Below are 13,503 nucleotides of genomic sequence, written 5' to 3' on the forward strand. Positions count from 1 at the left end.
ACTTTTTGAGCCCTGTTAGGGTCGAACCCAGATCTTCTAGCTCTCCTGACTGTGTGGCAACATGCTAACCACTTGGCCACTGTGTGGCGTTATCATAATGTATGATAATAATATCATAATAATGCAATATTTCCTTTTAATATGTATATGTATGGAATTTTCTTACAGACAATTCGTACTGTCTGTCAAACGTTGGCAGCATTTCTCAAAATGCTGGCTTTTTAACTGTATTAAAGGGCAGTGTTTCTTGTTCCGTTTGTATTTACTTTGCCGACCAAACGTCGCAGTGAGTGTTGCCTGTTGGGACGAAGGCTGTGCCTCTCCATGTGGAGGTTTTCTTTCTCAGATGGGAAAACTGGGTCGGCTGGATATATTTGAGGTGCGCAAGTTTGGTTTTGTTGCCTTTTATGTTGCTACAACTCATTCGTGTTGATGGGCTCATATTGCTCATTATTATAACCACACGGAGGCTGTGGCGTTTGGCTTTGCAAGCATCCTTTTCCCCCCTAATTACCTTGCATTGCACCTCACGAAGCACTACTCTTTTGCTGCGTGTGTATGCCGGCGGCCCCGCCGACTCCCCGTTTGAGTGACACGTGCTCTCACTCTGTTTGCTGTTGTTCTATGACGCGTCGAAGTGCTGAACCAACGCACACAGTGAGCCCTCTTCCTGCCTTTTTGGAGGAGACGAGGAAAACAGACACGCATGCACAAGGCAATACACGGAGGGTGCAAAATTACTGAGTTCAATTTCATACATTTTTGATTAATTAATTGTATTTATTATCATGCTAATTACATTAGATTGGTTGTAGCATCTTTAATGTAATCTTTAATGTAATGCAAGGATGTGGGGGCCCACATCCTTGCATTTTCTGTATGCTATGTCAATAGTTGGATTTTTTATTTGAGAATTTCATTTATTGGAAAATTATCTGCCAGCATATTGCAATTTCATTTTCATACTTCATTTTAGAAATGATTTAATAAGAGAGAGAATTTTGGAAAAAAAAAAAGTTGTTTGTGCTCTTACTCACAAAAACGTCCCCAAAGCGTAGCTCAAATACCGAGGTATGGACCGTACCGTGGGTTACCTGTACCGTTGCACCCCTAACAGCAACTCTGTTTGGTAAGAGTAGAACATATCATATGAAAACCCAAGGATCTAAATAGAAATACGTACAAATGGAGGAAAACCATGTCAACAAACTGCTGTAGATTAAAAAATCCTGTATCCGTCTCCTTATGTCTCTGGTGAAAGTCACAAGTACTGTAAATGTGCAAGCAATGGCTGGTTTTGCTTTCAGTTCCGGTTATGTCGACAACCGCCAGGGACGTCGCCTTAAACGGGTTCCACTGCACACAGACCCCAGTAATCGATCATCAACATTTCTTTGTGGATCAGGAATCTGGTTGGTTTAGAGAAAGTGGCCGAGGTGGAGGTAATGACGCGTATCGTAGAATTTTCGTGAATGTTCTTGCTTAAAAACAGTGAAGAGTAGTCGTGCAGCAACATTTCTTCTCACCTGAACAGATGCCTTTGACAGGAAATGTGGCCTGAGCAAGGAAGTTGGGGTCTGAGAACATGTCTTCTTCATTGACCACAAAGCGCAGGAAGGTGAGCTCGGGCTCATACACTTTGAAGCAGACAGGCTGCGCTGTGGCTTTCCACACTGGGTTCAGACCGTTATCCCCTACACCCAGCAGAAACACAAGACGTACCTTTTCTATTTATGCACTGGTGCAATGTGTTTGACTTAATACGTCAAAATCCCGTTTTCTTACGATAGACAGTGGTTTTCCACTTGGCTTCAGTGTGACCACAGAGTTCAATCTCCACAAAAGGACTGGAAATGGAGCGACCAATCTTCGGAAGGTGTCTGGCAGCAATCACCTGTAGAAGACAAATTAAAGTCCAAAGAGTCTTGTAGTAAGTTTTGCGTGTATACAGTTTAATTAGTAAAAAATAAGTCGTAAATTAATTCTCAGGGCATTGAATCAATCACAACTGGACTGTTCAGGTTGGCTTAGAAGACATTTGTCCTCTCATCCGAGCAAGCTTCATCAATTCTTGCTCAAAGACTAGGTGGGACACACACCAGTCAGACTAGATAGGACAGCTCAAGTCTGAGAGCTTGGTGCAAGATTCAATCTATTTCAACTCTAAAGGTGGACACTTTGTGGAAAGAGAAGACAGATGATGGAAAGCCATCTACGTTAAGGTTGAGAAGCCATCTCTGAACGGGGGGGGTCTACGACACCACCGTTCTCCCACATACAATGCTGTCCTTTCATCCTTCCTAAGATTCAATCATTTAGCCGCTCACAAATAAACAAGGCACAGCCACCCTGGTTTCAGATGGGTCCATCGGTTTGGTTTCATTTTATCTGAACATGCAAGTTACAATGCAATACATCACATGATTCACAACTCCACATGTCCAAAAGGAGGAGGAAGCTTCATGACCATCATTGCAGCTGAATGGAATGCGTGTTGTTGGTGTCAACATTTCAGCTTTTTCTCATCGTGTCTTTTGCTCTATTTTTACAATGTTTTCTACTTTTTAAAGTTTATTTTGTTTCCGCAGTGATGCAATGACAAATGAGCCACAGTCCGCGGATGGCCCCCGAGCCGCACTTTGGTCACACCTACTTTTGTGGATCTTCGTCGGGGTCGGGCTTGCGGCGTCGTCTCTATAAGCAAACTTCACCTCGGCTTGTTAGCTCAGTGTCCTAGGCGAGCAAGCGGGTTGAAGAGAGCATGTTAAGTGACTATATCCGTGCCATGGAGGGGAGGGCAGTGATGTAATGATACTTTTTTTCCCTAATATTCTCACGATCAACCGGCAAAGTCTCAAGATCGACCAGTAGGTCGCGATTGACAGGTTGGTGGCCCGTGCTTTAGAGGATAAATAGACTGGATCTTGCATAAGGTTCTCAGACTAGAGCTGTTCTATTAAGTTTGACTGGTGTGTGTCCCACTTAGTCATTGAGCATGAAATGATGAAGCCTGCTCAGATGAGCGGTGAAGCGTCTTCTAACGCCCTGTCCACACGACCTTGGGATTTCTTTTTTGGCGTCCACACTGTGCCGCATTCCTAAATATTTGCATCCTGATGGAAACGGATAACTGAGTGAAAACAATGTAATACATGAACAGATACGAGGACAGAACCATGTGACGTACCAAACCTTGGAAGAAGAAAGAACGGATCCGCGTTGGGTCGGTCGTCCTCAGCTTTTCAAGGCTCGTGGAATTACATGTGCGTCATTTTGGGAGTAAAAGACAAGAAAATACCCGGAGAAAGTCGACTGCGGTGAGTCCATCCAGGCATGCTGGAGCCTATCCCAGCTGACTTCGGGCGACAGGGTACACCCTGGACTGGTCGCCAGCCAATCACAGGGCACATATAGAGAAACAACCATTCACACTCACATTCATCCGTATGGACAATTTAGAGTCACCAACCTAACCTAACCTTTTTGGAATGTGGGAGGAAACCGAAGTACCCGGAGAAAACCCACACACGCACGGGGAGAACATGAAAACTCCACACAGAAATGCCCCCTTGGGCATCGAACCCGATCTCCAGACTGTTACTGTGTTGGCCAACATGCTAACCACTAGACCACCGTGCGGCCCCTGTGGTGAGTCACGACACTCAAAATATCCAGATACGTTGTCTTGTCATCAAAGTTTACTTCTGGTCACATGACTGTGACAGGGTGGTGATGTCATCATTTTTAAATTGTAGCGGATCTGCTAATCCATACGCAAACGGCGAGCCGGCATTTTCAGATTTCCCACTTCCCCACTCTGGAAGCCGTTTTCAAAAGATACAGTTTCAGGTCACCCAGAACGCCGTTCCCGTGTAGATGAGAGGCTGAAACGATGAAATACTTTGCGGTTTTGACCCGAAAACGTTTTCGTATGGATATCCCCTAAGACTACCTGAACAGTCCAGTATGAATGTGAATAACGGTTCATGCAGTTTAAAATGATTTATTCCAAACCTGTAAGTCCGCATAGCATGTTTCTAGACCCATTAAATAACTCAAAACAAGGCAATTGGTCAGTGTTGAAATACATACAGTTGAGGTCAAAATGATTACCCCCGAGGAACTTTTCAACATTTCTCGAAAATACTGCCCAATGTTTGCGATATTCATAACATTTTATATAATAAAGCATCCATCAGTGATAGGCTCCATTTTGAATATAAAATTCATTTTCAAGATTCTCATGGAGGACCGCCGCCCCCAACAACCAAGACACCAACTCCAATGCATGTACTGTGATGTGCGTAACAAAACGTACCCTGATCACGATGTTGTATTTGACCTCTTTCTTCTCCTGGAGAGGATCATAGTTTTCTGAGCGCAGGAGCTCTGGCTGTAGAATGTAGCCGGTGCGTCCATTCATACTGAAGAGTGCATGGTTCAGCTGGGTGTATTTATCTGGGGGAACACATGGCAATCATTTAATAATAGTCTAATTAACACATCATTTAAGCTCATGTGATTCTGTTAGAGCAGCAGGGTGGCAGTGTGGCCTGGGGGCCATTTGTGGTACGTGGCTGTTTGTTTTTTTTATTGGCCCATGGCACCTTCTAAAGATACAATTAAACAAGAAAACTAAAAAACAACAGCAACAATGGGAAAAAACCCCAGTAATTTTATGAGAATAAAGACAAAATATTAGGACAATAAAGTCATAATGTTAAGAAAAAATAGCAAAGTTGAAATATTAAAGACTAAAAATGTATTTTTTTTAAACAGCTGTATGAGAAACAAAACAAGAAAACACGCATAATATGGTTTCAACTCCATGTTTTTGTTTGACTTTTGAGGCATATTTTTGTGTTTTTGGAGGTTCCACTGTACTCCGCATTGTGTGAATGCGTCAAAATACCAAAGACATGCAATTCAATTCAATTAGGACCCAAATATCCCTCCACAATGAGCTTTCACTTGGAGCCTAACCCAAATTACCTGCTGTCTGAAAGTTGAGAGCCGCCATGTGACAGCCAACAGCCCATAGAGGGTAGGGGTCATAGTTAGAGGACTCCACGCGTTGGCCTTTTGGATAGATTCGACTCAGAGCCTTGTGGTTATACTGCAGAAAGTCCATGGAAAGATGCTTTCCTGGTGTCTTATTCTCCACAAACGAGCGGACCTCTTTGTAGTGGTAGCTATCTATAAAGACAGAGAATTTCATGTCACACTGTACAATGTTTAACATCCATCCAGGAGCTACATTTGATCGCTATGTGCTTACCAAAGCGGTCTTTCTCCTTGCTGCGTGGCTGACAGTAGACCACCAGGTCTGACATCTCCATCGCAACATCTGCTTTCTTCTCCACTTCTTCCTGTTGTCTGATCTGAGGTTGGAGAAAAAAAGTCACTTCCTGTATGTACAGTGATGCGAAGAGACCACCAACATGCTGTGGTCAATCGGAAACTCATATGAGGGAAATAAGCATTGGACTCCCTGCTGATTTTGTAAGTTTACTTAACAGGAATGTAAAGGTGACTATAGGGGTGTTATTTCATGTATAGAGGGCTCTAATAATGTTAAAAACCCTATTTTAGAATAATATATTTACAAAAATATTCCATTTATAAAGAAGGAATCCTACTTTGCAGAAATTCAACTTACCACGGTCTCGAACCAATTAACCGCAATAAATGAGGGATCACTGTAATTGGGTGAATTTATTTTGGATTTTCTCGACTACACACAGCGTCAAGTGAAATATTCAAGCTGCAAGTACTAACCTCTTGTTCCCGACTGAACTGCTTGCCCATCTCCCTCTGAGTGATGCCCCAAGCCACCTTGTACCATTCAAAGAGCTCCTCCAGAGATTCTGCTGCCAAGTCGTAATGCAGACTATCTTGCTCCATGTTCTGAACAGTCAAAACGTGCAGCTTTCCGTTTTTACCATTTTTCACTGAATAGAGAGAGGATGGAAGCATTATTGTTGTTTATATCAATTGACATCAGGGGTGTCCAAACCATTTTCCAGCAAGGGTCTACGTAGTGACAAACGACAGCATGCAACTTTGCTACTTTGATATTTTATACGAGATATGCTAAGAAGTTATATATATTTCAAGAAAAAACTGCATTTCAGGTTGGTGATATATATAAAATGGTACTAAAATGACATTTTCACTCGTAATATTACAAGTTTATTCTCATTTGATTGCAACCTTTTTTCTCATTTAATTGCAACTTTTTTATCTTAATATTTTGACATTATTCTTGTGAAATTACAGCTGTTCTTTCCATTTCTGCTATTTTTCAAAATTTTCCAACTATTTCAACTTTCCTCTAAATTTTCTTCTTGTAATTATGACTTTATTGTCATGATATTTTGACTTTATGCCTGTAATATTATAAAGTTTTCCCTAACCTAATTTTCCAAAAATTACCACTTAATTCTTTCTTTTGTTTTTCCCATAATATTACAACTTTAAAAAAAAATACTTTTTTCTTTAACATTTCAACCACTAAAATGGCATTCTTTTTCCCCATATTATGAGTTTATTCTTGTGAAATTGTGACTTTTTTTGTTGTTAGAATATGACTTCGTTCTGCTGTTTTTTCAATTTCTGCGATCTGGCTTTTTTTAGTTGTTTTTTTTGAGAATTTTACAAACATTTTAACTTTCTTCTTGTAAATTTTCTACTCGTAATATTATTGCTTTATTCACGTAATATATATATTTTTTCCCTCCAACCTAATTTTCCAAAAATTAGACCTTTATTCTTTGTTTTGGTTGTTTCTCATAATATTACGACTTTAGAAAAAGTATTTTTTTCGTTAATATTGCAGCTTCTGAAATGATATTTTTCCTTACAATGTTATTTAATTCTCCTGAAATTATGATTTTTTTCACATTAAAATGAACCTTTTTTTCTCTTATTAAAAAAAATTTTTTTGTAAAATTACTGCACATTTTTCCACAAGCCAATAAAAAAAATAGTCACGTGACATAAACGGCACCCGGGCAGCACTTTGGACAACCCTGTTTTCCATTTACAATAACAGACATGAAATGTTCTCAAATGAAACGATACTCACAGTTTTGGATGTTGCACTTGGAGATGTCCACGACACCCTTACATAGTTCACCCAAAGGATTGTCTTCCATACCCTATTTTAAATCATGTCACAAACACACAAATATAATCTTTTATTATTTATTTATGATGGGCCAGCAAAACCAGAAAGCCACTAAGTGGGTCTCACATGCCGGGGCAGGGGTTAGCAATGGGTAGCCATTTTTCATCTTGATTTACACAATCCAGACGCAGTTAAAATCCTAATCTGAGCCATTTTCCTCACCTGTTGTCTGATGTCAAGTTTGGTGTGATTGGACACTTCCTCAACGTAGTTGGATGGGAAAAAGAGCTGCACCTTTCCACCATGGTCTCCTTTCCACCTGCGATGAGTATAGGAAGAAGAGCAGTCTTTCTATACATTTTTCTAATGGGCTATGGTAATCACAATTGCAGAGATGCTCGCGCTTGGTGCACATGTGCGTACTCACCACCCGTTGTTGTCTTTTAACACATTATGTATCAAAGCCCCTTTGCTGAAGGTGAGCTCATCCTGCCTCATGGCGTGATAGCTATAAACAGCACGGACTGTACTCTTTGGCTAAGGTACACACACACACACACACACACGACACACAATTATTAATGTCTAGCATAAAACAATACAAAAGGAAGTATAGTGTCGTATAGGGCTGGGTACTATGGCCAATTTCCTACACCGCTTCCATTTTCATTCAGAAGCTTTGCAATCGATGAATCACAACATACACGGTATAGAAAAATGGATGGATGAATATGAGCCACAGGCCCATTTAAAAAAAGAAGCGCAGTTCTCAAATGACCCCCGGGCCGTGCTTTGGACACCCCTGATTTACGTCTTTCACCGGGAAGGCAAAATGTTACCAGTCGAAAGAAGAGTGTGTCCTAGTGGTCTTCTTAGCACTATCATGACTCATCCATCCATCCTTTTTCTATGCCGCTTCTCCTCATTAGGGTCGAGGGGGCATGCTGGAGCCTATCCCAGACTCCCGCCAACCAAAGGCTGCAGGATGCAATGCGTCCATGCCACGCCTTGCAGTCTCGCTCCCTATGAATCAATATTGATCCATAATCGATTGAATGGATTTTGTTTTCAGCCAGCCCTAGTGAAGTATAGTTGTGTATACTCTACACACCAGTGATGACTCAATTTCATTGGGTTCCACGTATGTCTTCATCTCGTACAGAGAGGCAGAGTCTTGAATCTGTGAAACAGATTCCACAGTAAGATGCATTCTGTGTAGGTCATTTCTGCAAATATTTTACGATATCTTTTTATTGGACACCACTGAAGAAGTTACTTTGATACAATGTAAAGTAATCAATGTACAGATTAACTACGTAAATTCATGGAGGAGTGGAAGAGGCTTCCAGAGACAATGCCATGCCAAAGACAGTGCTGGAAAACAATGCTATCCACACTAAATAGTCACACTTTACATACAATTTAGAGATTTTCATGAGAGGTGTACTCACTTTTGTTGCTAGCAGTGTGGACATTAATCGTTGTGTGTTGAGTTGTTTTGAGTTTTATTTTTGGGAGTCTTTACTAGTTACTGGCAGTGTTGGGCAAATTACTTTTAAAAAAAAGGAATTACTGATATTTATGTCAGGAAAATATGATTTGTTATTGCACTTATAAAATATTGTGTCCATTATTCCATTCAATTTGACTAATATCTTTTGGTCAAAGCACTGGAATCTTTGGCATGCCAATATTTTTGGCCATGAATGTATGTATTTCTGCTAAGATATACATTAGCTCAAGACTAGAGGCCTCTTGTCTCCAAAACAAGTCCTCCACATGCTTATCAACTGATTCTAATAGCCTTGGGTGTCTAGGCATGTGAGCTTGCCCTTCATCAATTCAGTCCTTCAAAGGAGGAGGTGATCACCTCTCCTCCCGCCAATGTGGTTTCCTATGTTAACTAAAATTTTAGCATGAATAGTCAGACATTTTGCATGCAAGTTTTATTCACCTGTACGTCTCATTATTCTCAAAGAACTTGTCTCGTCTCTTGTCTGTTATGTAGCTAGCTGCAGATTTTCCCTTGACAATATACTAGTTACTTTCGCGAAAAAGTACTTGAATTAGTAACGGACTGACTCCTTACTCCATAAAAGCAGTTACCAGGGAAATTAATATATTAGTAATGTTCGGACCTGCCCTCTTAGCAAGGCAAAGTCCACCGAGATTCTTTTGTTCTACCAGCTGTGAAATAATGCGTCTTAAGTGAGGTTTATAATTGAATATTAAAAGGAAGTATTAAAAGGAAGATACAAGCAATTGTAATGCCAGTGTTGGGGAGAGCGGTCAGCCCACCAACCAAGGTCTAGCAAGGTCCAAGCGGTCTCTAAAGTAAAATTGAGTTACTCTTCCTCATTAGCCTGCTGCAGAGGTGGTCCCAATGATCACAAAACTTACCGTTAAGTGTTTGTTGGTGTATTGGTCTGATTTGGTTTCAACCAGTCCTTGGCTAGGAGGCTGGGCATCTCAGCCGGGAAACAGAAAGGGTGACTGATCATGAAACTATAGGGTGGGCTATACGTTTCCATACATAGGAAAAATAATCATTCAACATTCATACTGTTTCTTATTTACAGTATATAATGTGCTCTATCTGATTACCATTGTTTCAAAAAAACATTAATACGTGTTTTCCACGGTTGATGAACTTGCATCAGCACAGTTGAAGTTATGCTTGTAATGGTGTTGGTGACGCGTTCCTTGAGATTATTTATGTCTCGTACCTGATACACCATGGCCTTCAAGTGCCACGGCCTTCAGATACCCTAAGGGTAACTGAAACAGTGAAAAAATATTTTTAAAAAACGGCGTTATACATTTTCCTATGCATGGAAACGTATGGCCCATCCTGTATGTGTGTGTGTGTGTGTGTGTGTGATTAATTAAAAACAGCAGGGTGCCTTTGTTCCAAGTGAAAGGTCTTGTGAATGTGTTATATCTCTGCAATAGATAAGCACTGTAATGTGTGGAAAATGTTCCATTCCTAACAGTAATTTTTGAACGTTATTACAACGAACACTGCTTACTGGGATTCAGATTATTTCCTGTAGCGACCTCCTCGACATGTTTGCAATCCAACAACAGCACGACCAAAATGTGACGAACAACTCAGTGAAACACCAAAACAAACGTGGAGAAACACCCAAACATCTGATAAAATATCACCTTTCTACAGAACTTTTTCATATAAAGCTTGCTTCTCACTCCAGCTCAAACCCCCACTCTACTTTGTATCAAAGCCTTGTCTTCTCTGAGCGTCTGTGAAGCAGTTCCTTGGATTACTGTAACATGTATATCAGTTTATTCTAATGACTTATTCCAAGTGTGCACATGATTCAAGAGTTATGGTAGTTTTAAAGATAGCATTGCAAATCATGCTTCAGTGTTAAAAAGTTTTAATAAAATCACTTGGAAAAGTCGAGCGGGCCAGATTACAAATCTTATATTTTGTGTCCTATTTCAAGTGTACTTTTCTGTGTCATTGAGAACCTTCAAAAACGCATGATAAATGTTCAATATTATTATTATTATTATGGATCATTATCGTTATTATTGACTATTTTTTCTTCATTTCATACACTTGTTTGTCACTCACTGTGCTGAAGCGTTCCACGAGGTCTGGTGTGACTGGGTATCGCAGCTTGGTCTTGCGATATAGTGGTTTCTTCTTAAAATAGTTTACTAGCTCCACCAGGCTCTCAAACTCGGTTGTTGTCCCCAGCACGTAAACACTACCTTCCTTCTGGATCCGACAATGTTTCACCTTACCGTCACCTCTGCGAGATGGAGAAATGCATTTTGATATTAAAAGAGGGAACTAAGCAAATCAACTAGTACAAATCAGCAGAACCTGAAAGTAATTGCGAAGGAGTCTGGCTCTCCCTCTCTCTGTCGGAGGAGGAACGCTCCGTCTCTGGGAATCCGAAGCAGATAATCCTCGGCCTGACCTCTGCTCAAGTTACTGTAGAACCACCTTGCGGACGTAAAACACATGGCAATTTGGAACGCATCCTCAAGTTCATCAAGTTCATATAATGTTAGAAAGTGTAATTAAGTGGAACCTTGGTTAGCATCATTAATCCGTTCCAGAAGGTCTGACTCTAACCGAAACAACATACTCAAAGCAAATAAACATTTCCAATAAGAAATCATGTAAGTCCAATTATTCAGTTCCAGACAGACAAACACAAAACGTTTTTATAGTTTTACAATTATATTTTTTGCATTGGAGCAATTGGAAATGCATCAAAATGCATATAAATGATAAATGATGAATCATTAATCGGCGTTAACCGATAAAAAAAACCTTAACCGAGTTGTTTACTAACCGAGGTTCCACTGTATGTTGGGGCTCTGGAATGGGTTACTTGGATTTATATGATTTCATATGGGAAAAAATGCTTTGGTTTTCGTGTGTTTTGGATTTCATCTGACCTTTCGGAACGGCTTAATAAGAAAAACCAAGGTTCTGCAGCATATTGTGTTTTACTTAAAAACAAATTGATAGTACAGCTGCAACGATCATTTTCTTAGTCGATTAATCTGATGCTTGTTGTCGGGATTAATTGAGTAAACGGTTAGGCCCAAAACCAGGGGTGTCCAAAGTGTGTCTTTTTTTAGGGCCCATGACACATTCTAAAAATATAATTTAACAAGAAGACTAAATCAGCAGTAATTTTACAAGAATAAAGTCAAAATATCATGAGAATAAAGTAATAATCCTAGACGGACCAAATCAATATGCACCGAACACAAACAGTCAGTAGTTTGCATTGCAACATATCAGAAAAGAGGCAAAAATGTTGATCGCTGTTTTCTAAAGTCAAAGCTGATGCGTGTGAATATCTTGTTTTGCCTAAAACACAAATACAATAGCTCTATCTTCATGGATGACTACAGAAATGAAAAAATATTCACATTTGAGAGGCTGAAATCAGAGGATATTTAAATTTTTAAATAAAAAAAACAAAATAGTTGTTGATTAATTGGATAATCAATTAATCATAGATTAATTGTTGCAGCTCTAGTCGATAGTGACCAACCCTTGTTGTAGATGTGGATTGGGATGGGGTACAGGGTCCGTGAGCCGCAGCTCAAAGTCTTGGCAGCGCAGAGGGTTCTCTCTGTAGTGCTGTATCAGGGAATACACGCTGGGAAAGTGGAGGTTTGCCGTCAGGTAGTAATATGTGTTTTGCCCCTCTGAAAAAGAACGAATACGGCAGTGCTGGACTCTCCCACTGCGCCTGAAACATTGTGACAGCAATAAGCTCAACTTTTGAACATATTACAAACCACAGACACAACTGATAAGACAGAAAGATAGTGACAAACAATCATACAACAAAGCGAGCGCAATCAGTATAGATGAAGTGAGCTCTACCAGAAGGAGAGAGTGAAGTCTGTGGCGACCCGATCACTCTGTCGGACCAAGAAGGTGCCATCTCTTCCTCTCATCTCTGTGCAGTAATCATGAATCAGTCGCTCTGCCATCTGCCTGCCCTCCTTTATGTGACCGTGAAACCAAGTTTCTGAACAATGCAGGTCCTGGTACTGCAAAAAACAAAATGTTTAATTAAAAGTGTTGAACGGGCCCTTGCACCCCCGTGCAACAAACATGTGAACACAAAACATGTTTTTATAGTTTTACAATGATAGTTTTACATGCAGTAAACAATATAAATGCATATAAACGATGAATGAAAGAGATAAATGAACATTTAAGGTTACTTTTACCTTCATGGAAGACGTGATTCTTGATGTGAGTGTTCCCAAAGACACAATATAGCAGCGAGACCCCACACGGACACCACCTTCCTGTTTTGCCATAAGTTATTTTGTGAATTCAATAGTGTACCTCACCTCAATAACCCAAAATGGAGCCACAGAAAGTTGCAAGTGCCAGCATTTTGATAAAGACGGTAAAAAAAAAAACGATTGAATTTAACTGAATTCAAGAAACAACTCATGGCAAAACAGGAAGATGGTGTCTGTGTTGTGTCTCGCTGCCACATGTTGTCTCTGGGAACAGTCACGTCTTCACTGAAGGCAAAGGTAACCTTGAATGTTCATTTATCTGTTTCATTCCTCATTAATATGCATTTAGAATTGTTTTATGCATGTAAAACTCTAAAAATGTGTTTTGTGTTTATTTGAGCGTCAACCACTGATGACATCATAGACGAGGTGATGTAGCTAACATCTGGTGATACCAGTGCCATTTTGTTAGCAAGCTAGCTTCTTTGTTAGAAGCTAAGGGTGTTTTGCGATGAAAATACATTAAGAACACAGTGGGACTCAGTGTGTTAATAACACGACAAGACGCGCGCCATATTGTCCACTACCCGTAAAATGTACAAGACAAAATTTTGGCT

At 40.1% G+C, this 13,503-nt stretch overlaps 1 protein-coding gene across 8 annotated transcripts in view; it reads right to left on the minus strand.

Moving 5' to 3' along the window:
• Positions 1-13,503, minus strand: part of plcg2 (phospholipase C, gamma 2) — a 28,720-nt gene that overhangs the window by 2,133 nt on the left and 13,084 nt on the right. For 4 of the 8 annotated variants that reach the window (XM_054776350.1, XM_054776349.1, XM_054776352.1 and 1 more), the window contains 14 exons: positions 12,513-12,682; positions 12,175-12,375; positions 10,983-11,105; positions 10,728-10,908; positions 8,241-8,309; positions 7,557-7,666; positions 7,352-7,448; positions 7,088-7,160; positions 5,779-5,951; positions 5,279-5,381; positions 4,993-5,196; positions 4,319-4,458; positions 1,786-1,894; positions 1,527-1,694 (listed from right to left, as the gene is read on the minus strand). In XM_054776350.1, the coding sequence (XP_054632325.1) occupies positions 1,527-1,694; positions 1,786-1,894; positions 4,319-4,458; positions 4,993-5,196; positions 5,279-5,381; positions 5,779-5,951; positions 7,088-7,160; positions 7,352-7,448; positions 7,557-7,666; positions 8,241-8,309; positions 10,728-10,908; positions 10,983-11,105; positions 12,175-12,375; positions 12,513-12,682 (1,921 nt within the window). The other 4 variants (XR_008570420.1, XR_008570419.1, XR_008570418.1 and 1 more) reach the window with 4 other exon arrangements.

The sequence above is a fragment of the Dunckerocampus dactyliophorus genome, chromosome 5 (genome assembly GCF_027744805.1).
Source record: "Dunckerocampus dactyliophorus isolate RoL2022-P2 chromosome 5, RoL_Ddac_1.1, whole genome shotgun sequence".
Classification (NCBI taxonomy): Eukaryota; Metazoa; Chordata; class Actinopteri; order Syngnathiformes; family Syngnathidae; genus Dunckerocampus; species Dunckerocampus dactyliophorus.